The following is a 27,707-nucleotide window of genomic DNA, read 5'->3' on the forward strand; positions in this document are numbered from 1 at the left end:
GTTTTACCCAATTGGCTAATTTATTTGAGTAGTTTGATAAGTTTGTGAAAATTCGGACCGTGAATGTACGTATGTTGAACTTCTTTCGCATCGTCCCGAGCCACCCGCGCTGAACGGAGGCGTGGGAAGCCGCCAACACACGCGGCCGACTGTTTTTTTTTCGAATAACCTCACGCGGAGTCTTTAACGTTCCCCGTGAAGCAGAGGGTGCGTCGCATTATTCTCTGGTCCATGCACTCCGCAGCAGTACGGAAGCTTGGATTATGAGTCAAAGCACACTGTATATGTTTTGCTCTGTAGCGTTTGCCGCTGTGAACGTCTCTCGGGACTTTTTATTTAAAGGCGTCTGGATGAGTCACCTGGTCCGCGGAGAACGATGAAGACAATTTCTAGAGCGCCCCATAACATTGCATGCCGTTACAATGGCAATCTCGTGATATTTTTCTGTTACTGTAGTGCACGTGAAATATGCAGGCTGTACAGTGGAATTTAATTTATATGTTTAAATTACATACAATATAATTCAACAAAGGAATGCACTGACGTGCTTTATCGGCGTATCAACGCGACTGTAAGATGGGAGATGGCAGCCTTCACACGGCCCACCTGTTACGTGTCTCATCGCACGACCAATACCATCACTTCGGCCTTTTTGGAAATAATTAATTTTTTCGATTTCAAGATTTTGTGTAAATCCCGTCCGAAACACTGACTTTTTAAGGGCCAAAAGACCAGCCAAAGAACAGTGGGGCCTGCATTCCGAGTGTGCCAGCTCAATGTGCAAGGCCTCTCACGTGCAACGTGTGATGTGCTTGCACTCCAGAAAACCCATGCCGAAGACAAACTCGCAAAGTATACAATCAAGGGATACGACATCATTTCTGTTTGGTTCTTTCGGTAAAGTCACGTAGAAAGAAAAGAAATGTAATAATAAAATACGACGTTTCGATTGCAACACAAGCAACCGTCATCAGGTAGACCTAAATTTGAGAGAGAGACAAAACACAGACACGGAGACACACAGACACACACGCGGTGAGAGAGAACACAGAGACACATAGAGAGAGACACACAGCATAGACACACAGAGACCCAATGCCTCTGTGTCGAGGCCTTAAATAGATCATTTCTGTGATCAACCATCCGAAGTCTGGCTTCGACACAAATCAAGCAAGGCCTTACAGAGTATGAGGTGACCTGAAGAAGACACCACCAATGGAACAACGGCCACCGCCATCAGAATAGGCCAGGGCGACTCATAATCACGATTTTTCCTGACTTTAATCGCTTGCTGTATTTTCTCAAATCTCTTCATATTGGTTTATCACATCGGTAACTCCCAGCCCCTCTCCCCAGGGTCTTGTAAAATACAGTGACCCAAAACATGAATAAACACAAAGCATGCCAACATATAAACACAAACACTCCCGCACATACTCGGCAGCACGAACATGCACACACTCCCATTCAAGGCAATCTCACACGTACACACAGCGGCAGTAACGCAAGAATGGAGGCCCTTTGTACGTGGTTCTGACATGCATCAATCATCCCCACAGGCTACCTCGTGTGGTGGGCATGTCACTAAAATCTGCAGATCGTAAATTGTTCTCAAATCGGACGGCTGTGTCTCACTTCGCACGACGCTACGCAAGATGTTAATGCCCCTTCCTGTGTTCGTCCTTTAGTAGCGGAGGCAATGTCATTCTGCGTCCCAAATATGCATTTCCCCGCACTCTCCCCCCCCCACCGCCCAACTGGAATTGAACTCACAAAACTTGCAAACGTAAGTGCCACATTGCCACAACGCCAGATTTATTTTCAAACAAAAAAAAAATCCGTTAATTATGTTTGTGCTCAAAACTTTTATGCCTCGCACACAATTCATTAAGCTTGCTGTGAAAATTGTCGCGTCGTTGTGAGGCTGCTGGTGTGTACGCGTGAGCGTTTCACGCGCGTGCATGGGATTGTGCCACGTACTATTTGGATATTACTGCTGCCGCGTGTTTATGCTGCTGTGTGTCTGTGTTGTGGGTTATGGCATGACTATCTCCCGTAATCTATTGTTAGCACAATCTGCCAGAGCAAAAATAGCGTTCGTGCCATTTAATTAAGTCGAGCATCAACAACATTTCAATGCTTTGTGAATTTCAGTTATATGGATATATTTTTTTGTCACAAAATACAAGTCTTTTGCAAATTAACTGCGTACATTATACTACACGGAATAGCCATTCAATGGAAACCCCGTTCCTCTGATACCACAAAAAAGAAACATTCCATGTGATTCAACAGCCTTATCCAGCTCATTTAATACTGGAAACATCGCTGCCTCTCACTCATTATTGACAGCGAATTGGTCCGTTTTACCCATGCCAAAAGACGGCGACGCTCATGTCCAATAGGTGGCCCTAATGAAGTGGTGGAAATTACATTTCCCTATTGCAGGGGACCAGTCTCTCCACAGGAAAATAGCGGATGACTTGCCACCAAATTCTGCTCCAAAACCGAGTCGTGCTCGTTTTACCTATAATCTATGAAGGGTTGAGTCAACCATGCTGGCATTTGAACTCCAGTCTAACGAGATGATTTATCATTATCATCATCAGCCATGGTCTGTCCACTTCTGGATGAAGTCCTCCCCAAGCAGTCACCATCCCTCACGGTCTTGCGATGCATCAATCCATCTGCGCCTGCACACGAGCTGATTACATCACTCCATCTCCATGGGGGGCGGCTTATCTATGGTGTGTTCCAATCATTTGACTGCCACTCCAGGTTTATACTTGACCACTGCCTATCATTCCTTCTAGGAGATAATACGATAAATAATTATAGGTCTGATTAAATAAGGTTGGAAGTTGAAATGCATCTTCTGCAGTCGTCTGAAAACGTGCTGTGGGAAAACAAGAACAGTGATATGCTTTTTTTTACCGACAAAGACTAAAAATTTTAACAAACGCGGGTGACAAGATGTCATATTAGCATACATTCCTCGGCTTAATAGCACGCCGTACGTTAATAGTCAAGGAAGTAAAATGACTTGCTAAAATGAACCACTGAACCATGACCATATCCGTACACTGCACTGTAATTTCCTCTCGTTTCTAATATTGTCCTTCCTGAATACAGCGCTGCAGTGGACTAGCCAGCGACAGGCCGAGAGCGGCCCCTCCTGGACAAACGAATAAAGTGCGTCACAGTTCTTCTTGGTTATTTCGGTAAAGTCATCACGTAGAAGGGAAGTAATAAAATAATAAAAATAAAACATAATAAAATAATTCTCACGACGTTTCGGCCACAACGCAAGCAGCCGTCCTCAGGTGACCGAAACGTCGTGAGAATTATTTTATTATGTTTTCTTTTTATTATTTTATTACTTCCCTTCTACGTGAATTTACCGAAAGAACCAAGAAGATGAATCCCTGCAGTCACGAAAGCTTTAAATCGAAAAATTGCGTCACAGTTGTCTCAAACCGTGTGCGGAATGTTGCTGCTCTTCTCTAAACATTCCACATTCCCTATACTACAATTGTCTTTACCAGGCAAGGCCCACCGAGCTATACCGCTCATCGCGTGGAAAGGTTTAGCAGCCACATACTCCTAAACGCGTGGTGTTGATTCCAAATATGGAGTGGAAAACCCGGAGGACCTGGAGAAAATCCACGCGACCACGAGGAGAGAGACACGCAAACTCCAAATATACAGCATGCGTCAAGGTCAAGATGGAACCCACGACCCTCCTTGTATACCAGGCGAGGTAGTTAACATCTTCTAGCCACCGTGATGATGAGAGAGAGACACGCAAACTCCAAATATACAGCATGCGTCAGGGTCGAGATGGAACCCACGACCTCCTGTACACCAGGCGAGGTAGTTAACACCTCACCACGGTGGCGTGGGCCACTGGCTAGAGCACGGTTTCCCAAACTTTAGTCATTGTGACCCCCCACCGCGCTACGCCTTTACGCATTTACCAATTGGCACCTCATTCAAATTAACTCGCTCCACGCTGCTGGACGCGCCAGATGATTGTTAGACGTCCCACGTGACGCGCTAAGCGATTAACGCTGTCTGCGGTAATCGAGACGATTCAAAGTAAGATTACGATCTCAGTGTGTGAACGTGTTGCAGACAGTCGATTGCTTAGTGTCACGTGAGACGCGTTTAACAATCATCGGGAGCGTGCAACGTGGAGCAAGTTGGTTTGTATTTGAATGTATTTGTATTTGAATGCATTTGTATTTGAATGTATTTGTATTTGAATGCATTTGTATTGGAATGTATTTGTATTTGAATGTATTTGTATTTGAATGTATTTGTATTTGAATGTATTTGTATTTGAATGTATTTGTATTTGAATGTATTTGTATTTGAATGTATTTGTATTTGAATGTATTTGTATTTGAATGCATTTGTATTTGAATGTATTTGTATTTGAATGGCGTTAACTTGGTAAACGCGGAAAGTCGTAGCCTACGTTGGTGAGTGACGAAGACTGACATTTGGGAGTCCCTGCAATCTAGGGAACTACTGTTGACTTCTCGCTTCGTGTTTGTGTCCCTCATTTATTGATCAGTGAGCTTTGCCTGGTAGGATGGGGATGGTTTAGTTGTATTAGTATGTGTTTGGGTCATTTGTTTACCTTCTTTGTACTTTGTACTATGCTCAAAATGCCCCACCCCCCCAATATATTGCTATTAAATAGATTTCTGTTGATATGATTGTGGTTATAGTTGTACTTTATTAATCCCTAATCTCTGCCATGACATACAATGAAACAAGAAAAGGTAAAATAAGAAAAAACAGAGCAATGTAATACAATACACTATTAGACATTATTGTAAAAAATAAATTAAAATTCCATCCCATTTGTTAGTGAATTTTTAAATATTTTAGGCAGGAAATGGCAAGAAAAGAGTTTTCAAATTTAGATTTATTTTTTCTCTGGGGGCGGACCCCAGACCCCGTGGAAGATTTGGTCCCCCCCAATGTTGACTCCGTGGCTACGGCCTTGCTTTGCACTCCTATCGCGTTTTTGTGCTGTTTGTTGTTGAAACGTTCTCATCCGCCCCTACTAGAAATCTGTGAAAAATAACTTCATAGCTCACCGGATTCCTCCTGCAGTATAAATACATGTTTTGATTCTGATAAAAATAAAATATTGTGATCAAAAAGGCCGAATTGACCATCAAATGGGAATTTGAGACGATCCTCTGATTTATGAGTTAAATTCTCACCATAGGCGTATCCCAGGAAAACCTTTGCGAGTATTCCACAAGATTTTTAGATTCCTGTTTTGAGAAAAAAAAATGCAAATTCCTCATTCGAGTATTGCATTGTTACATCTGATTTCCTGGCGTCATCTCTGTGGTGGATATTTGGTTTTTGTGTAACATCTTCTTTTAGACTGTGTTGTTTGTTCCAGACAAAGCAACTTGCTGATAACGCATTTTAATCCACTATTGAGAAAGGAGAACGATTCTGATAGCTCACCTACAAAGGCAAAGAAAGAGTACATATTATCATCGTCATATCATCAAAGGTTGGCATTGCTTCATCAGCACGCTTCTGTGTCTGGAACAAATAACACAAAATGAATACTTTTCCATATAATCCTCACTGAATATCAAAACTTTTGAAGAGGTCCAGTATTGCAATGTTTGACCAATTATTTTGTTATTAATTAATTTGCAATGGACAATGCTCATATCATAATAATAGGGTTTTTTCCATTTTTTCTGGCAACAAAACTGAAACCTTTTTACAAGGAATCACGTGTGCATTAACCACAATACTTGTGGTCAAAATGCATACAAAAATACACACTCTAATAATATATACATTGTCCTTGAAACTGATTGGTCCACATCAGACGCTTTCTTTTGAGCCTCGACCCAATTGGTGCTAGACCAGAGGACGCCAAAAGGCGTACAGCTCAAAGACAATGCACTATCAAAGTAATGAGGACTCGGGGTAAGCATCTACATGATTAGATCTCCTTTGTCAGTACCAAAGTAAAAAACGGTTTCAGTTTTGTTGCCAGAAAAAAGGGAAAAACCCTATTATTATACTTTGGTACTGGCAAAGGAGGTCTAATGATGTAAATGCTCATATCATTTTGGTTGCCCTGAGGCAGTGGTGGAAAGTCCACATTGCTATGGTAGGGACCATTTTACCCTTGGAACAAATGTCATCGTTCCTGGCAATGTAATATCTGAAGTGTTTTCTCGATGTGCTGCCCATGCATACCGCACTCCTTTCACAAGGCTGATCCTTTATTTCAATGTACTATACAGTATTGTCCACATGCTCTTTACAATGACGAACACTTAAGACAAATCGCAGACAACACGGAGCCAATGGAAAACCCTCATAGAAACCCGAATTAAAAATCCACCCGGGACGTTTTTCCTTTGGGATTCGCACGACCGATTATTCATTTCACTGATGATATTGTCCCAGCAAACCGGACGAATAGCGTTCAACATTATCGGCATTTATCATGAGCGAACTGACACGAACACCACGTGGTAGACCTACTCGTAGCTCATCCTAGTTGCCGACTGAAGATCAACAACAGACAAAAAGGGGTTTTGAAATGCAAACGGATCTTGTTCTGTATTGGTGTCAAATGAACACATTTGATTATTCAACCCATGCAACTCATAGATTGTACATGCATGGCATGGTACGTGTGATGCCATGTACAACCCCGCTGCCAGTCCGCTTGCTAGATGGGTCGTGGGCGTTATTTGACCATACTTCACCATACTGGTGATTGTGGATTGAAGGTGGGGAGTATGAGGCACGGGAGCATAGAAGTATAGTACAACAATTAATTATTGCTGCCCTCTGCTCGTCCGAAACGCAGCCATACAGCTCTATGGCAATCTGTTCGTGCAGTATGTGCTGATATATCCACGGTTGCTGGACGTGCGTGTGTAGACACGGCCCCTCTCTACGAGGGCATTTCAACATCCTTAGTTAGTTGGGGGGGGGGGGGGGTACGGATAAAATGTACCATGTGCACTCATGAAAATGTTTATAATGTTGAACGACTCCTAAAAGGCCCACAGTATTACACGTAATTACTATCCGTCGGAAATAACATTTGTTAAAAAAAGAAACACGTGACACAAGAGCGAAAATTAAAGAGCGATACACACATCATCATCGTCATCATCATCAGCCGGTCGCATCACTCCCCTGGTGGAGGACCGCGTCTCTTAGTAAGCAAGAAACGCGTGCACAGTTCAACACAAACCCATGTTGTTATGCACAAGGACTGCGATTCGCAAGTCTTTGGTCTTTTGGCTTTTGTCCTGCTCTCAGTGGGTTCGTGGAATCGCCTATCCACCTTGCGTACGGATTGAACGGTGTATTAAATTAAAACGATGTCTCAACGTCCTCGTGCTCACACGAACATTGAGTTCCTGCTCAGCAGTCCCCAGCCATTGGTGTGAACTTCTACGATTTCATGACGGGGCCCAGTCTTTCCAACAATAATTGACCGTCCACAAAAGTGTTTATATGGATTTATGAATCCCAGAGGAATGGTGGACTAAGTCGACCTCCAACTGAAATTTGAAGGTTGGGCCTTTTAATTATGGTAAGTTGGGACACTCGGTCATTACGCCGCATGACCAGATAACAGTCTTTAAAACACACAATACTGTAATACGAGGTGAGTAGCAAAAGTTTTTGTCATCATAGTCCACTTGTCAACAAACATATGCGAAAGAGAACGGCCACCAAGCGTTCAATTCGTAACATTTCAGTGGAGTAGATGCGTCAAAAGGGACCGGCTTTCACCAGCCTGCACTGACCGGCGTGGTGAAGTATGGTCAAACAATCCCCGTGACCAGGGGTCGACAACCAACATAACACAATTCAAGAGCCGCAATGCAGTGCGTGGTGAACACGAGACGGCGGTTCCCTAATCAAAGACGTCACGAAGCAGCTGTCCTTAAAGAGCCGCGAGTGGCCGTCCCCTGCCTCATGGCCAACAACGCCGCGAGAAGTCCTCGATCCGATTGTCGCTTTACCACAGGCCTGGGGTTAACGCAGACTTGATGATGCCTTGCAAATGTGCGTCTATTTGGTGTTCGAATATCTTATTGTTTGAATATCTTATCTTATTGCCAGAAAAAAAAGGGGTAAAGCCCATTCGTCTGATTTGAAGCTTTTGTGACTGCAGGAATCCATTCGTCTGATTTCATCATTTTGATACCGGATAAAGAGACTCATATATGTATCTTTGGGTGTCGGAGCGGAGCGCCACGTGCTGCCGCTTGTGTTCACACGGGGGCGCTGCAGTATTTGTAATCAAGGCTGCTAACAAGTGGATTTTCGAGCGTACAAACAAAAACAAGAGATCAGATTTCTTGCCAAAAAGAGGTTCCGAGGCTGCCGAGATGTATAGCGTTTTGAATACGGTTTTAAAAGACGCGTGCATGTGTGAAAGCAATAATATCAGGAAGCGGCTCGTGTGATTCAAGGGTAGCGGTTACAGACACTGCTGACCGAAAACCTGGAAGCGAGATCATTGCAGTGACCAGGTAGCGTGGAATTGGCCAGTCAGGGTCGGGGACGTTTTTAATGGCCTGAGAATTTGCCTACAGCGCCGCGCAGTAATTGGTGTCTGAATCGTGATGTCACGATGCTTTTGTGTATCACGGCAACTCCAAATGTTGAGACGTCTGCCAAGCTGCCTTTATCTGCAGACATCAATGCGATCTATACATCCACATTGTCCATGTGTTTTGGGGTTAGATTGCGTAAATGTGTCGTTACACCCGAAACCACCCGACACAGCCAATTAGTAAGGTTTGTCACGTAAATAGAACGTGCCAATTCGTTACAAGCAGAGCACACCCGGTGTGTTGGAAAGCAAATCCACGACATTTACAACCACATTGTCTTGTGCGTGCGCCTTCTACCATAATCCGTTGGCAAGTCTGAGGAAGGCAGAAGTTGATTGGTACATGCCAACGTGGGGTCACGTTCCGCCAGAACAAATACTTTGATGAATACCTGCGACACCCCCCCCTCCCTCACGTCTTTGTTATTTGGGAAAAGCCGAGATTATTTTTTTTTCACGAGGGTCCTCCTGCTTGTGATGTTTGGCCACTTGTATTTTTTGGAAGTCTCTTTAATTTGTTGAATAAAACCCGAGTGGGCCAGAGAAAATGCACGCTTCAGGGGAAAGAACGCTCAAACTCCATGCGGATTAATTATAAACCTACATGTTGCCCTGCCTCCTGCATCCATCTTCATTGCCCCTGCAGATGTGAACTCACTTTGTACGATATTGGCGTCACCCGCGAATCCCACCTCAATAGTACAGATGTGCACCACTAAAGACAAAGATCCCCCTATAGCCTTAACAGATTGTGGGGGCAAGTGCGGTCAGCCAGTAGTACCTATGAAGGCCGGCACGGCACACGAGGGGGTGGGTAGCCAGCACCACCCCCGGCCGCCTTTGTCTTCCCAGTGGCGATGTTTACACACCGGCCCAAGGTACTCAATTTGAGGCGGCCACCACTACTACCACTCCCCACCAGCAGGTCTCTGTAGAGCAGACGCTGGTCCAGGTGGGATCACACGTTCTGCTTAGCCACTTGACACACAGGGACTTAATGACAATTTTAAAGTACTGTATTGTTTATATCTATAAGCAGAGCATTTGTATGTACTTTGTCCAAGCAACTCTCCCTAGACTGCTCTACAGATTTTCTGAGGTGCCATCGGAAAACTGACGGTGTAGCTGTTTTTATCCGAATGAGCTTGAATTAAGGACAATTTGTGAAAAAAGTCACCTTTGATTTAATAAACACATACCTGTCAACCCCTTTATCAGTGCAGACCAATTGAGACATTATTGGTCACCCCGTGCCCCTTATACATCTCAACGTTCATCCTACAAAGTCCCATCACAAGGAAGAAACACATATAGATCAAAAAAATGTGTTGCCCGTATTGAAACGTCTGTACGCCGTATGGACCTGGAATCAAAATTTCCCTGTACAAGAACACGGCTACACCGTGTGAGTTGACAGCCTTGTGAAATAACGACGATGAATTTCGGCTAGTTTTTTGCCTTCTCGGTCCCGCCTGCTGCTAATCCGCTGCAACTATTTACAATCGGTGGGCCCCGAGGCGCGAGCTCGGAGTGCGACTTCCAACCGCGGAGGTTTTTTATTATTGTTACACGCTTTTATTTAACTCACTCTGTTGTCGTATCCTCAAATCTTGTAACTAAATTTTAACCCACTTCCCAATGTCGTATCGACTGCAAACTTGGTATACGTATGTCATACTGATGACAATACTATATTCTATCATTAAAAATAAATATATTTTAAAGCAATATTTTTTATATGTTATGTTTCGGCTTGGGTCTAATTGTCCACGCTCAACTGACGTTGGCTGTTAATCAGCACGGTCCCTTACGTTATGGCAAGCTTCGGAGCCACTTCATGGAGTCGTCGAGTTCTGCCATTACTCGTACGGTACATTTCATTAAAGCGTGTTTTAAAAAAAGTATTTTTAAATATTATTTCTTTTTGGTTCTGGACGCGCGCCCCTATGGCCGCGAAAGCCACGCGGGGGAGGGGGGGGCGAGGTTCGCCGATGTCGCCGTCTCACGCGGCCCTTCCGAATCGCCAACACCCCGGGTCACGCCCTCGCAACCCTCCCTCGGCTCACTCGCACCCGTCTCGCCAGCCTCCCTCCAAAGATATCTGATCGTGCTGGAATTTCGCGGAACTGTTTAATTTGCCCCTTTATTTTTTATTAAAATTCACACCAAAAGAAGGATGTTAGTCGCGCACTTTCAGGTGCGCCTCTGCGGCCGTCTGGAACGCTCTTCCTTCCGATATAAGGAAGCCACTGGAGCTATATGCACTTTTAAATCGAGATTTTTTTCTTAGAACTGATTTTTGCGTTTAGTTTGTCCTTCCCCTGCAACTCCAATTAGCACGGTTGGCTATGTACGGTGCAAAAGAAGTTCAACATACATATATAACACATTATTTAAAATGTTTACACCTATTATAACACGATCATTATTGTTTTATCGCGCAATTATAATGTATCAAAGGTAATTAAACTCATTAAATCACTGGGGGGGCGGGGGGGGTAAGAACTAATCTCGGCACACTTCCCACGAGTAGACCATGTCCGTGAATAGAGGCGGGAGCAATAATCCCGCAGCGTAATGCACACCGGGTAAGGGGACATGAGCGGGCGTTAATACTAGTTTCGCGAGGCGCTGAACCCAACGTAATGTCCCGGTCATTTCCCCACGAGCGTCCTGCAAGGGAGCGGCATCCGCGCTGCGTGGATCGTCGCCGATTCAGCGGTGTCGTCCCGTGTTCTCCTTCCCGTCGGTCGTAATATGCAATACGTTACATCGGTGTCATCGCATGCAACCGCGGCTGTTTGTGATCAGCTCCACCACTTTCCACTGCACAGCAGTCAAATGGTATAGTCTATATATATCTTGATACACAGTCTGGGTATCGGGATATGCACAACCTACGTGGGTTTTTTACCAATCCTGATCGTATACAATATATATGGCATATATATAAAACCCAAATACTTCCCTCTGTCCATCCATCACCTTGCATGCAAAGCAAATCACCGGCAACACGCGTCACTCGACACGCTCTTTAAGAAAAAAAAGCATGATTACGTTCGGAAATACACCTTGTTGTTATCGTGTCACTTGTGCGTCCGTTGACCGTGCACGAGCAACATCTCAGACGTGGAGTTTGCGCTGCGGTGGATGGAGATGGTGCGGCGAGGGTCTAGGGGCTGGTGAATTTTGGCTGGGCAAATGGAGAATCGAGGATCGACGCAGCGCTCATCTCCGCTGGCAGCACACCGAGCCCAGCCGTGGAAATTCATTATCGCTGCTGCGGGAAACGTTCTCCCCACACAAAACCTCTGCCGCTACTACCACTACTACGACAGTGCTTGAAAAAAAACTGGTGCCTATTTTATCCACCGAGGAGGGAAGATCGTGCGAGTCGACCAGTGACCAAAATGTGACGTTCATACATTTCGGTTGTCACTCGAGGCCCTTGTGACTGAACGTGGCTTGACTCGCTGTAGGAAGATGTGTGTCTACTTGTATACGAACATTGTCGTGTTCCTGTGGGTACATAACAAATGTTGCTGGAGGAGCGTTACACACAATCTGCCATTATTCCCACTCATAAGCTGTGGGAACAATTAACAGTTGTCATGTTATAAGATCAAATGCTGTTTAACCGCATTGCACGCACGCGCACGCACACACCCGATAAATTAAACATTTAAATACGGTAGTTCACATTCTCAATAAATTAACATAAGGCTGCAAAGTGCATCAGTCACGGCACAAGCTTAATCAAGTATCAAATAAAGTATCTTAGAGGCCTGTCTCGTGTGTGTAAGTCTTTTTCATGTTTCTCATCGCTGAAATCCCCACTTGCTTCTGTGGTCGTCCTCTTCTTTTCTGGAGCACAGTGACACAAAGGAACAGGAACGGAAATGTTACAATATTGAAAACATCATTACGGCACTGCTAGAAATGTCAATGTTCTGCAGAGCTAGTAAGCTATATGAAGATGTCATCATGGATAAAGCTGAAGATGCCACCACACCTCGCCAAAGCATTCTACAGCTCTGCCCAGATTCCATAGCTGCCGCACAGCAGACACCACGCAAACTCAAACATCTGTCCTGTCAGTATCCCACCATGTGCTCTTGGGTCTTTCCCTTGGTTGTCGGACGGGTTTCTAACTACGACCATTAATCTTCTTGGTTCTTTCGGTAAAGTCACGTAGAAGGGAAATAATAAAATAATAAAAATAAAAGATAATATTATGTTTTTTTAAATAAATAAAAATAATAAAAATAAAGCATAATATGTTTTCTTTTTATTATTATATTATTTCTCTTCTACGTGACTTTACCGAAAGAACCAAGAAGATGAATCCCTGCAGTCACGAAAGCTTTAAATCGAAATTTTACGACCATTCACTTCGTCTGCGGAAATATCATCTTAAGACGCCAGTGTCCAGCCTCGGTGCCTAAGACCAGCAGCAGCAGCTGCGTGACTTGAGCCAACTTCCTAGCCAACAAACCTGCATCATTTGCGTACTTCCAAGTTGCACGCGTTAATCTGACCTACATTGATTCCCGTGGCTTCGACTGTGCTAACCCCATTCGTGGTGTGAGAGAAGACGTAGTCAAGCATAATATTAAACAACGTGGGAGAGACATTATACAATCTTGAAACACACCTGTTCTAATATCAACCATTCTGATGCCTCAGAAGGTGTGTACCGGATTAATTGTCACAAGTGCAATTAATCAGATATATACCTTCTGTTGATAGCTTCGGTAATACATCTTTAGTACCAGATATTAGTTTCTGTATTTTATGCACCATGCCAAATCTGACTCAGATGTTTTGGTTTTCAAAAAACCTGGATAGTTTATCAGTTACTCCCATAATGTACGGTGTTTTAATAGTTGTAATTACTTGATCAGTTTCAACTCTCGTGGTATTTGATTTGATTTTGGCATTCAGTGCCCTGTTGATCTGTGCATCATTGTAACCGTTCAATTGCAGCGCTGCTTTAACATGTTTAATTTCACTTCTCAGACTATCACCATCTGACACTTTCATAGCCCGATGTATTAGTATCTTGATGAGAGAGGATTTCTGTCAGGAACAAAACAGGAGGATTTCTCCACCAAATCTGGCTGTTGCCTGATGAAGCTAGTTGTAATTACTGGCGAAACGTCAGACTCAGATTGTAAAAATTGTGGATTTGCTCTCCAACACACCGGTGTGCTGTACTAGTAGTGAATTGGCATGTCTGTTTATGTGACAAACCTTACTAATTAGCTGTGTTGGGTGGTGGTGGGTTGAACGACACATTTATATTTACGCGATCTAACCAAAAAACCCCTATATTATGGATAATATTGGTCGCGAAAGCTTACTACGTGTTAAAGTCATAGGTTTGCTTACAGTCTACAAAGGAAATCTAAAACTCCTCCCCATGCTCCCAACTCTCCTCTATCATCTGTCCTACTGTAAAGATCCATCACTGCAGTCCCTTCTTGATATAAATTCACACTGGTGTCCCCTTGAGTGTTTGTCTAATTCTTCATCTTATTTAGCAATGTTCTGCTAAATGCCTTTTCTGTAATTCTCAAAAAAATATTTTCGTTCTCTATGTCCCTTCTTATGCAGCGTTGCCGTGACTGTTTTCCTCTCGTCCTGTGGCAGCTGTTTTCCATCATGCTGTGACTCCCTTCTTTCTGTGTTTCAGCAATACTACCACATATTCTCAATGCCTTCACTGATTTTATCTGCTTCACTGGTAGTAAGTATCCCACCTACATGGAGACTAAAACAATATGCTGTATCGTAAAGTTATCCTGAATGTCACGAAGCGCAATGGGCATCCCCCATAATACTTTGCAAGCTACACAGGGAGTAGACATATCATCTCTTTTAGCACCAGTTTACCAGATTGTCATGCTGTGCAAGTATGAACACAATGTTATACGTTGGCTTTCACGACCAATATTATAATTCATAGCCACATTCTCTAGGCTTAGATCGCGTTGGCATAATATCCAAAGCTAAACTATAACCCTCGCACCATCCAACAGAGCCGATATATAAATCAAGTTGTCACATGGGTCAATATACCAAAAATATTGCTTTTCAGAAAACCGAAATGTTTAAAAGCAAGCAAAATGATGCCAATTGTGTCCATACGTGTGCTGTGGAAACCACAGAAACAAAGTTTTGCTTAAATTGAAACTGCTCATGTATTTTACTCTGGAAAGGCGAAATCAGCACACCCGTGGGCAATGGAATTGAGTAATGGTTGTAGGCACACAAACAAAACTATTTAAAGACCTCTAAATACGATGACAGTGTACTATTGCTATTAACAAGGTTACTTAAACATAATGCATGTTAATTAGAAGTAAACATTAAATGAATCCGGTAAAAGTATGACGTAACATGACTTATATTCTTGGTTCTTTCGGTAAAGTCACGTAGAAGGGAAAATAATCATAATAATAATAAAAACAATACAATTCTCGCGACGTTTCAATTGGAACACAAGCAATCATCATCAGGTGTGAAAACCACAGCAATAATTTTCTTGAAAACCACAGCAATAATTTTCTTGAAAACCACAGCAATAATTTTCTTGCTGTGGTTTTCACACCTGATGATGATTGCTTGTGTTGCAATCGAAACGTCGTGATAATTTTATTGTTATATTTTTATTATTACATATATATTTTATAATTATTTCCCTTCTCCGTGACTTTGCCGAAACAACCAAGAATATGAATCCCTGCAGTCACAAATGCTTTAAATCGTAACATTACTTCTAAAACAAGCTGTCCAACACGAGTGTTGTCCGATTGAATGCCCGTGGCGAGTGTCGTCGCCACTGCACTGACCCGTTAAAGTGGGGAGTGGCCTCCGCGGATTCCGAACGGCACGAGGCAGAACACCAGGTCGCTGGGTAGCAGCTCAAACTCGTAGGGCGGGTTTGAGATCACGTACCTGGGGAGGACACGCGGGGTTAGGGTTAAGCCAGGGGTTGAGGTCACGCACCTGGGAAGGACACGTGGGGTTAGGGTTAAGCCAGGGGTTTGAGGTTAAGTACCTGGGGAGACCACGTGGGGTTAGGGTTAAACGGCGGCCAGGGAACGTCTAACAGGCGAACACGCAACTGGGATGTGATTACCATGCAATCTGCAGTAATAAAGTTGTTAAGAGGAGTGCAGTAATGGCAGAGTGGTTAGCACACTTCGCTATTGTATACCTCAATATGGCAAATGGCAGTGGCTTCAAGGTAACTCTAAAAGTTCGCAGAGCTATATACAAGAGGAAGCTGACAGGCCTGGATGTCAATATGCTTAGTTATCCTATGGCACTGACAGCTCGACTGCTGCAGCTGCTTCTCCATTTCTTCAGGGGGAAAAAAACCCCAGAGGATTTGTTGTTTAAAGTGAAAGTTCTTAGAAAAACTACGGCCAATGTTTAAACATTACTGATAACATTCCCTTCTACAGTTATCACAACGAGTTTTGCATTCCAACACTCTCTTAACTCAGTTAAAAAGAGGAAATGTGATTGAAATTAATTCACTGGGGTGCACAAGAGGAGTCTAATGACAGACAGCCGTGTAGTTGGCAATCATCCGCAACAACAAAATCTGGGACGAAGACCAAAATCTGATCATTACTGGATGTCGCGATATTTATTTCTGTAATAGCTTTTTATCGCCCACGTAAAGTAATTTTGCATTGCACTGCTCAGTCCGTGCTGCTGCCCTCTCGACAGTTGGATGGCAATTTTTATGCAATTCTTAAGGTCTGAATGAGAGGGTGTTTGCCTGCACCTTCAGCTCTAAACACGTGTGCAGGGCATGTCGGGGGGAAAAAATAAAGTAGGCCAGAGCCCTCATGCGGGTTACATGAGGGCGCACATTTGTGAAGGAATATTTAAATGTTCATTTTCAAAACCACTGAACTACATTGAAACAAAAAGTCAGCCGAAAAGATCGTCGCGAGCTCCTCACCCGCTTTGTTCGTCGTAAGTCAGCAGTGGAAGTTACAGGCATGGATGGCGAACATCAGTCTCTGTATAAGACGGTCACTGCTGACGTTCCCCGAGTGGTATTCCAGCCTTTCCCTTGCAGAGATAATTTATGGAGCCCATCAAGGTGACTGATACATGAAATTAACAGCTCACGACTGCGAGCACTGCTGCTCCACTAGCCGAGTTGCAATAAAACTGATCAGTCGCAGCCTGGAAGCAGTCTGAGGTATCAACAGGCATCAGGGAATATATGTCCCCCGTCGCAAATCCATCGATGTAGTCTGCAGCCTTTAGGCTGCTTGATAATATAATTTTGTCTCGTACAGAATTCAATTAAAACCAGCGTCACAATCAGTTGAAAGGGAGGCATGAAGTGGGTTGCAACCCCTCTGTCGGATGGTAAAATATCATCTCATTTTAATAATGTTTGTGCTTTCCATGACAGCTTTTGTTAAGCCAGGCACGTCTGTAATTAGCGACAGGACAGAGCATGTTATTGTATATGTGTGTATATCGTATTGAATCTATCAATGAATCAACCAGGGCTTAGTATGATCCTCAATTTGCACTGCATGAGATATGTTCTTTCTGTGAAATACACAGAACCAGTTTCTACACCGCAACGAACCATATAAAGCATATAAATCCATATGATTTATTTCACACTGGATTGGACACGCTGTGATGATTGACGGAGTTAAAGGTTAGAGCGCTTGAGGAATCTATTAGCTTATTATTCATGCGCGAACTCGGTAGCTTATTGCATATCTTCATCATCAAGTATCTCCAGCGAGAATCACACTTAATTTATTGAATGCAAATACATCCTGTGTGTGTGCTTTGGTGAAGGAGGTGTGATTTCCCATTGCAATTCACTTCTCAATTTGTGCAAGGGGGGGGGGGGGTTACTTGAGAGCTCCAATTTGTTTTCATCCTTGAGGAGCAATGGGGCCTCTTTAACCAGACGTTATTGGTATTTTCCATTAAGACACAAATACTCGCCCTCGAGGCATGACTGTATGAGATGTGGGCAACGCTCGCTGCGTCAGGAGGGAACCGGGCGTGACCCAGAGGGCGCTCACGCGTGCGCGCGCGTTTAAATGATACACTGCGAGCACAATCGTCAATCAAAGGGCTCTCCCACTCTCGACCCAACAGCAGCATGCTGATGACATTCAAGGTGCGTGCTTTTATGTGGTACAGCACCGTGCTAACGACCCTGCAAGGCACCACAGCGCTAGCGACGTCCGATGCGCGAGTCCCTCGGTTCGGGCCTCGTTGCCTGCCTCTGCTTTGTTGTTCACGGTCACGTGACTGATACAACCGATGAGAGGCACAATCATTGAATAAATAACCAGGTTCTCATGAGTTGCTAATTTTATGTTCCTAGCCCAATTGAATGACTTTAAATATGGTGGAATATTCAGAGTTACCTTTATATAGGATTTCCCGCACCTCCGATTAGCACGGTTGGCTACGTATGGTGCGAAAGAAGTTCAACATAAATAAATACGTATTATGTTAAAACATACAACTCCATGGTATTGTGATACACGGTGCTTTACTTTGGGCTTATGCTGGTTGCATCAGTTCGAATGTTGATCAAAGAGCCGGGTGTGGAATTAATACACGTTTGAAATCCAGGCGCTTGCTAAGGTTAGTGAGTGGATGGAACCCACATGGATATCTTACCTGTCGAGGATTACATACATCTGCATTGAGTTTGATGGTTCACCATATGTATGCATGGAATTTCTACGCACACTCTGGTTTTGTAGCACGTGAAATCATATATAAAATAGAAGTATCTGCAGCGGATATCCGCATTTGGCTGCCACTGCATCATCATCATCCCTTCCCAGCAACGTGCCCCCTACCCAAGTTCACTGATCTTTCTGAAGTGTCACAAGCGGAACAGTGGCAATGTGCACCAAAGCTTCAAATGAAACAAAACCCATTAAGCACTACCCAAATTAAGCTTATGTTAGTTAAAGGCCAAGGTATACATGAAGATTTTTTTAACCGGGATTTTAATAGTGGATGGGATTCGATGTCAAACATGATGTGGGAGTGCATTCCACAGCGAGGGAGCTGAAAACGAGAATGCTCGCCCAGCGATAGTCGTGCGTTTGATTTGAGGTGCAGTGAGTGAGCAGCTTTAGGTTGGAAGAGGAGAAGTGCCGTACAAAAATGAGGGGGGAAAAATAGACAGGGGTGAGTACATGCTGCGAAACTTTGAAAAACAATAAGTGGCTCCAGAGTGGAGGGGAAGCCAATGAAGGGAATATAACGCGGGGGATAGTGTGGTAACGTTTACAGGCACGGCACGAGTAATCACCCTGCCAGCAGCATGTTGAACGTGTTGAAATCCGCTGAGCGAGAGACTGGGGAAGACCGTACAAAAGTGACTGACGGTCGCCAAGTCTGGAGGTTACAAGGGCCTGAATGTTTCAGCAGCAGTTTGAGCAACGGAGCTTTGAATGCGGAGGTTCTCGCGGAGGAGATCAAAGAGAGTTATTTTTCAAAGAAGGAAAATATGGTGGGAAATGGACAGCTCGTTATGTTTTATAATCATCAATGCATTATTTATCATATTTATATACGTATTTAAAAAATTACAGACCGAGTAGCCTCTTTTCACGCTGAAAGAATTGTTCACGAAAATCATTGAGTTTATGGTTCAGCAATGGTACCTCCACCATTGACCGCACACATGGCCTACTTCAAGATTTTGAAATGAATTTAAAATCACATTATGCCTATAGCCTTCATATTTACGAGGGACAATACACACGGTGAAAATTGATGCAGCTATCCAAGCTCTCACCAACCGAGGCCTAAAACTAAAATATTCAGACAAAAAAAAAATCCATTTACACAAAATAGGGACAGCTGCAATCACTGCCCTACGGGATTCATATCAATCATGAGTTCACTTGACACATATGGGTGATTTCATTTGGTATATTTTTTGTTTGTGTACAATCCCTCGCCTTCCCTTCCCCTTAAAACATTCCAAGCTGCCGCCCGTAGTCCCGACGTTAGTAGGGTAATGGAGCCCATCTTTCTCCCTTTTCCCCTAAGCTCCGTGAGCAAACGCGCTTCGGGATTTTGTCCACGGAATTCCTGTGCCCCCTTCCCGTTGTATTGCTCGTGCGTTGTACCGGACTCTTGTCAAAGTAAAAAAATAAATCAATTGGGACAGCTGCACTGAGATTACGTGAAGCAGCAAAACTCGTGCTTATTGGGGGGAGTCAGAAAACTACGTGACACGCTGACATTATTCACAGGAACATTATAAAGATGTTTCCACCCCCCCCCCCCAAAATTGGGTTTGGAGAAATAAAGGCATGCGTACAATACGGCGGAACAACATTTCAATCTTCAGAATCTAGTGATGGTGCATCCTTCATAAGCACACCACGAGGCATTATACGGAGAAGCAAATTAAGGATGGCTGTAAAGCTGAGCTCAAGTAAATAGGTTCAAAACTACAGTCGTGCGCCACTTCAGAGCAAACGAGTCCACCTTTATATTCTTAGTTCTTTCGGTAAAGTCACGTAGAAGGGAAATAATAAAATAATAAAATTAAACAATAAAATTCGCACGACGTTTCGATTGCAACACAAGCAAACGTCATCAGGTGTGAAAACCACAGCAATGATGATGATTGCTTGTGTTGCAAGCGAAACGTCGTGCGAATTTTATTGTTTTTTTATTATTATTTTATTATTTCCCTTCTACGTGAATTTACTGAAAGAACCACGAATATGAATCCCTGCAGTCACGAAAGCTTTAAATCGAAATTTGAGTCCACCTTTGTCAACTTCAAAATGCTTCTAAAAACGACACTTGACACTGATAGAAGTGAGGTTTGCCCGGCTATTATATAACAGTTCTGTGTTAGGTGTTGTTGTGAATGCACACAACGCCAATAATATCATGCACCTAAAAAAGCATTGTGATGCCGACATCGAATAACTTTTCATACTCACGGCCCCCGCAAGAGCACCAGATGGAATTCCTCTGAAAGAAACTTCCCACTACTTGACCTTGCTATTCTACAGAGGAGGCAAGCGACCGTAATCGACGGCTGCATGAAAAGGGAAGTGCCAATAACATCCTTTTGTTTATAGAAAGGCCCTGTCGCTCAAATGTGATGAGGCAGAGAATAATGATTGAACCTCCTTGCTTTTGAAGATGTCTTCCATTAAAACATCTTTGTTGGTTGTTAGATTTACAGTGTAAACAACAAACACAAGCTCGTGAATGGGCCACGAAAAGGAATGACATAGATTCACAGGCATGAATTAAGACGAAAAAAACAGTTGTGTAAACAAAGTGCAGTGTTACGATTCGAGTTCACAATTAAAATGTGACACGATGTGACATTTATACACTGCGGAGCCCGCAGCTTCCAAAACCATTTTTTAAGTGAAGCCAAAATAAAACCTCACGAAATGTACGATAGTAATTAGCATTTAGATGAGTTTGGCCCCAAGCCAGCCGGAGCATGTAGTAGCAAATGCAAAAAAAAAATCAGACTGGTGCAGTGTACGTGTTCTGTGTGTTAGTGCGTGTGTTTGTGTGTGTGCGCTTATGTACACAAGGAGTGGTCGCGTAGTGGCGAACGCACTCCGCTATGAACCCAGCAACCGAAGTTCGATTCCCACTCACAACCAACATGAAGATCTGAACCGGTCCTGGGCCTCCCCTGGGTAGCCTTAAATGAGAACCCGGTACGGTGTATAAACATCAGCACATTAGCACTGGGAAGACAAAGGTGGCCGGGCATGGTGTTGGCTACACCACCCCCACGTATACTATGTTGGCCTTCATAATGTGCTCGCTAACAGCACTTGTCCCAAGCATCTGTTAAGTCATTATGGGGAATATGTCTTTGTGTGTGTATGCTTGTGTATAGAGGGGCGATAGTTTAACAGTTCATGCGCTGAGCTACGAACCCGGCGACCCGAGTTTGTTTCCCGCTCACGGTCAACACCAGTGACGATTATATTATCTGAACCAGTCCTGGGCCTCCCCTAGATCGACTCAGCCTCAAATGAGTACATGGTGAAGAATAACATCGCCAAAAGGGAGACAAAGGTGGCCGGGCGTGGTGCTGCCATAGCACTGCCCACCCACCCAATCGTGTACCATTCCGGCCTTCATAGGTGCTCACTAACAGCACTTTCCCCAACAGTCTGTTAAGGCTATACGGGCTATCTTTGCCTTCATTCATTCTTGTCTGAATGTGCTATGATCGTGGATTGCCAGGCTTCATTCAATGCCGTGTGATATTCCAGTGGTAATTTACCTGTGAACCTGGCCTAGGCCTAATAAGCCTAAAATAATATTGGGCTAGGGCACCCATACTCACAGCCAACAATAGAGAGCGTGGGGGGGGGGCACCCAGACTCACAGACAACAATAGACAGCAAGGGGGCACCCAGACCCACAGACAACAATAGACAGGGAGGGGGGGGGCACCCAGACTCACAGACAACAATAGACAGCGAGGGGGGGGGCACCCAGACTCACAAACAACAATAGACAGGGAGGGGGGGGCACCCAGACTCACAGACAACAATAGACAGCGAGGGGGGGGGCACCCAGACTCACAGACAACAATAGACAGCGAGGGGGGGGGGCACCCAGACTCACAGACAACAATAGACAGCGAGGGGGGGGGGCACCCAGACTCACAGACAACAATAGACAGCGAGGGGGGGGGGCACCCAGACTCACAGCAGAGGTCGCAACCGGGTACCCGATACCCGTACCCTACCCGATACCCGGCTACCCGTACCCGGCCGGGTACGGGTAGACCATGAGTCACTGGTGAGTAACTGTTTGTCACTCATTTCCCAACGTCTTGTCTCTTCTCACAATTAAAGTTCCTAGAATCAACCCCCCCGCGCCTGCAACATGGCTTCATCCCAGAGGTCGCAATCAGGTACCCGATACCTGTACCCTACCCGTACCCGGCCAGGTACGGGTAGGGTACGGGTATGGCCGGGTACGGGTACCCGTTTGCGACCCTGGTGCAGCCGGGTACGGGTAAGGAATCAAAACCCGTTTGCGACCTCTGACTCACAGACAACAATAGGCAGCGTGGGGGTAGGGCACGGAGGCGCTAGTGAGGGTGGGTTGGGCGTCGCGGTACCGTTTCTGTGACAGGAGCGCCGCCGTGTTCTGCAGCAGCGCGTCGCGGTAGCGGTACACCCCGAAGCACAGCATCCCGTGCGTGCGCAGCGCGCGGCAAAACAGCTCCCCGTAGCTGCCGCCCTCCTGCAACAACAACAGGCGGTCGGGGGGGGGGGGGGACATGGGGGGGGGGTATCTGCGTATGAACACACGGGGCGGCTTGCAGGTAAGCGTTCAGGTGAATGCGTCGCTGAGAGGATGAGCCATGTGTGCAGGCACAGAAAACAGCTGGGAATGCAGGCGAGCGCACAGCTGAGGACGCAGGTGGGTAAATGGTTAGGTAAGGGGATAAATAAGTGAGTGCATTTGTGTATGTGTAATAACTGAGTGCACAGGTATGTGTGTGCATGAGTGAGCGAGCCATTGAGCGTATGGCTGAGTGCGCAGGTGAGCGAGTAAGTGAGCCAGTGTGTACATGGTGAAATGCACAGGTGAGTTTTTGAGTGAGTGAGCCAGCGATTGGATGATTGAGTGCACATGTGGGCGAGTGAGCTTCTCAGTTTATGGTTAAATGCACAGGTGAGAGAGTGAGCCAATATGTGCATGATTGAATGCACAGGTGAATGAATGAGCGGGTGAGCGACCTGGTGAGTATATAGTTGAGTAAGTGAGCCAGTGAGTCTATGGGTGAGAGAGTTTAGCCCGTGAGTGAGTGAGTGAGCCGGTGAGTGTATGGGTGGGTGAGTAAGCCGATGAGTGTATGGGTGAGAGAGTAAGCCGGTGAGTGTATGGGTGAGTGAGTGAGCCAGTGAGTGTATGGGTGAGTGTATGGGTGAGTGAGTGAGCTGGTGACTGTATGGGTGGGTGAGTCAGCCGGTGAGTGTATGGGTGAGTGAGTCAGCCGGTGAGTGTGCGCGTGCTCGCCCTCCCCCCCCACCCTTCCCACCCCGAGGTCTGCGAAGGGTCCCTGGTTGAGCGGCAGGTGCGCCACGTGGCAGGTGTCGCGAGCGGCGAGCGTGCGGGGCGTGCTGTAGGCGCCGCGCAGGGAGCCCTCCTCAGCCAGCAGCGCCTCCAGCTCCGGCGTGGCGCCGCCCGTCACCAGCGTGCGGATCAGCGTGAGCGTGTGGTCGTTGAAGTACGTCTGCGAGGTACCGGGGAGGCGGCGGTGGTGAGCGATAGACGTCGCCATCGTCGTCATGATCATCATCGTCGACCGTGGTCATGCTTCCACACGCAAGCCGATTTCATCGCTCCATCTCAACGTCGACGTCCTCTTGGACGCGCTCAACCCCTTGCCCGACACACTCTCGTTATTCTCGACCGTCCGCCAACGTCCCTTCGAGCGTCATCGTATTCTGTTATATTCTAGATTTTCTCCAGGCCTTCCCATTACCTCTCACCTGCAAACTGCTACTTACAATGATCACACATGAGAGTCTTGAGACTGGGTAAACAAATAACACCGCCATTATTTGAAAATATACGTTGGCTATTATCTTTATCAATGTACGTTCATACCTTGTATCTCCAATCCAGTTTTCAGAACATGTCACCTAATGTCCCTGTGAAGAGCCTTGGTAAGTATATTTAGAAAATAGAATTTTCATCACGAATTGAGAACACACGGTGAAGAGCACTGCGCAGTGGTCTTCTCGAGCTTGGAAACTAAAAGTTTCCAAGTAGAAAAATGTGGCCGACCCAATACCAACGGTAATAGCGATCATCATTTTACAGCCCTGACCACTGCTGTATGAAGGCCTCAATTACGCTGTGTCAACCATCGGGGTTGTTTGACCGTAATGCATCTGGTAAGGCCCACTGAGCTATGTAGCTCTTTTTCAGAAGCGACCTGGCTATCACAAATAATAGCTCAACGAAGTGGCTTATCGTCACATGGAAAATGTATCGCAGCCAAATACTCTAATCGCACGTTGATTTTAAATGTGGAGGGAAAACCCGGAGGATCCAGAGAAAAATCCACGCGACTACGGGGAGAGACGCGCAAACTCCAAATATATAGGCATCAGGGTCGGGATCGAACCCACGTCCTCCTGCATAGTAGGCGAGGTAGTTAACATCTCTCCTCGTTGGCGCCGTGTAATGGTAGTGGGACAGTGCTGCAAATACGGTGGAAATCGTTGAGGCAGAGGGACGTTCGACTCCCTTGTATCTGTGAGCCACGATCCTGAAGTGACCCTGCAAGGAGGCGTTTCCAACTGCCATCCTTGGCATAACAAGTAAACGCACAAAGAAATCGTAACAAACTAATCGATACCATCGTGGTAATTACTGTCGTTAACATCACAAAGGAGATGTTTTATCTATGTGAGCTATTGCGTGCTTTTAACTAGGAAAATTAATGTGCTCATTAATAAATAGCTGGCCCACGAAAGTTCAATTAACGCTCTTAGAGCTGAACCTGACCAGTCAATTACTGATTAAGTAATTGTGTGTGTGACTGTGTGCACGTGTATGTATGTGTGCACACGTGTATGTGTGTGCTTCGGGAGTGGCGGCGCAGTAGATAACGCACTCTCCCATGAACTGGGTGACTTGATTTTAATTTCCAGTCATGGCTGACATCGGTGGTGAGTGAGTGGCACACACGGCACTGATGAGCAAGTCCAGCACTCTAACGGTGAAGGCGGTGATAGTGTATGTGTGTATATGGGGAGTGGGGAGTGGTAGTGTAGCGGGTAGCGCGCTGCGCTGCGAACCCGGCGACCTGGGTTCAATTCCTGCTCACGCCCAACACTAGTGACGATTATCTGGGCCAGTCATGGGTCTCCCCTAGGCCAACTCAGCCTCAAATGAGTACCTGGTGCGGTGTGTAAAAACATCGCTACTGGGGAGACAAAGGCGGTCGGGCGTGGTGCTGGCCATCCACTCCCTCGTGTGCCGTACTGGCCTTCATAGGTGCTCGCTAATGGCACTTGCCCCAGCAGTCTGTTAAGGCTATCCGGGGGATCTTTGTATTTGTCTTTTGTGTGTATAGGGTGTGTGTGCGTATAGGAGTGTGCATAGAGGTGTGTGTGTATGTATTGCTCCCTATTGCTCAACCATGTTATGTATGCTGATGATCTGGTAATTGCTGCTCACTCAGATGAGAAGTCGGAGGTGCTGCTGCTGAACCTGGAGCTTGCCACTAAGAAGTGGGGCCTTACCATCAGCCCCACCAAAACTAAGCACCTGCCTGGGTATTTTGTTCCATCGGACACCCCACCCCCACAACTCCCAATTGGTGATAGGGCAGTTGTGGAAAGAGTGGAAAGTTTGCCATATCTGGGCAGTGTGCTCATGACCGGCTCCGGTTTAACAGCAGAGGTCTCACTCCGAATCAGTCGAGCGGCATTATCTTTTCATCGGTTGCGTAACGGTGTGTGGAAGCTACCTGGTCTGTCGCTCCGCAAGAAGCTTCAGGTCTTCTCGGCCACAGTTATTTCCTCCCTTCTCTATGCTTGCGAAACGTGGACCCCCCCTAATGGAACATCTTCGCCGGTTAGAAACATTTAGGCTGGCCTGCCTACGATCCATCCTGGGATTAACCAGGCTGGATTGTGTGAGGAGCTAACAAATCCTTAAAAGATCTGGACAAAGTCCCATCAGTGAGCTGCTCCGGCAGGCAAGGCTGCATTGGCTGGGTCATGTAGCCCACATGCCCAGCCACCGCATGCCTAAACAGCTTTTGTTCGGCCAGATCGAGGGGGCTAAACGGGCGCAGCACGGGCTAGAGAAGAGATGGAGTGATGTGGTACAGGAGGATGTGGAGCTGAGTAGACTTGCCGATGACTGGTACCAGCGATGTCAAGATCGGCCTCTGTGGAGGAGGCTCGTGAAGGACGCTACTGGGCAGTTGGAGGCAGTCGCCCTCCCACAAAAATGGAGGGCAGAGGAGCGACGCTCACAACAACGAGCAGAGCGCCAGGTGTCTAAAGCACAGCAAGTTGGCCCAGTAGGGGACACAGGTGGTGCATCAGCCAGTCATCTCAGTCATCTCAGTCAGTCGACCCGTGGCACCTAGGTCTGCCCCGTGACCTCCTGCCAGCGGGCGTTCGAAACTTCACGCAGCCTCAAGGTGCACATGGCCTGGCACAAGCGTCATGGTGACATCACCGCCACTTCGTGGCGAATGGCGGTTGTTGTTGTCTATAGAGTGGGGAGCAGAAGTGTAGCGGTTAGCGCTACGCTGAGCTACAAACCTGGCGACCCGGGTTCGATTCCTGCTCACGGCCAACATCAGTGACGATTATCTGAACCGGTCCTGGGCCTCCCCTAGGTCGACTCAGCCTCAAATGAGTACCTGGTGCGATGTGTAAACATCGCCACTAGGGAGACAAAGGCGGCCGGGCGTAGTGTTGGCCACCCACCCCCTCGTGTGCCGTGCCGGCCTTCTTAGGTGCTCGCTAACAGTACTTGCCCCTACATTCTGTTAAGGCTATACGGGGGATATTTGTCTTTGTGTATATAGAGGTGTGTGGCACGCACCGCGCTCATGAGCGAGTCGAGCACGCTGACGGTGAAGGCGGTGCCGCACGCGAACGGCTGGGTGAGGTAGAGCTCGGTGTCCGGGTCGTCATCGTCGTCCTGGTCCAGGAACTGCACGTTCGAGTCGTTCACTTTGGTGGATTGAGTACAGAAAAACAGAGAAAAAGAGCCCCCGTATAGCCTTGACAGACTGTTGGGACAAGTGCTGTTACTGAGCAGCTCCTATGAAGGCTGGCACGTCACACGAGGGGGTGGATGGCCAGAAACCACGCTCGGCCGCCTTTGTCTCCCCAGTGCTGACGTTTACACGCTGCACCGGGTACCCATTTCAGCACACATACATGCCCACACACACACTCCACACACATCTCACACGTACACCAATAGTGACACTGGTGGTGGTGGTACTGGTGGTGCCGGCATGGGCGAG

At 46.0% G+C, this 27,707-nt stretch overlaps 1 protein-coding gene across 2 annotated transcripts in view; it reads right to left on the reverse strand.

Annotated features, from left to right (window-relative positions):
• Positions 1 to 15,498: 15,498 nt before the first annotated feature.
• Positions 15,499 to 27,707, reverse strand: part of LOC144937966 (calcium-activated potassium channel subunit alpha-1-like) — a 156,172-nt gene continuing 143,963 nt past the window's right edge. The window contains exons 25-28 of one of the 2 annotated variants that reach the window (XM_078865619.1): positions 27,278 to 27,408; positions 23,739 to 23,933; positions 22,812 to 22,936; positions 15,499 to 15,604 (exon numbers count right to left, since the gene is read on the reverse strand). In XM_078865619.1, the coding sequence (XP_078721745.1) occupies positions 15,502 to 15,604; positions 22,812 to 22,936; positions 23,739 to 23,933; positions 27,278 to 27,408 (554 nt within the window). In that variant the 3' untranslated portion in view covers positions 15,499 to 15,501. Of the gene's footprint in view, positions 15,605 to 18,075; positions 18,120 to 22,811; positions 22,937 to 23,738; positions 23,934 to 27,277; positions 27,409 to 27,707 lie in introns of those variants that run through there. The other variant, XM_078865620.1, reaches the window with a different exon arrangement.

This window comes from Lampetra fluviatilis, chromosome 20 (assembly GCF_964198595.1).
Source record: "Lampetra fluviatilis chromosome 20, kcLamFluv1.1, whole genome shotgun sequence".
NCBI lineage: Eukaryota > Metazoa > Chordata > Hyperoartia > Petromyzontiformes > Petromyzontidae > Lampetra > Lampetra fluviatilis.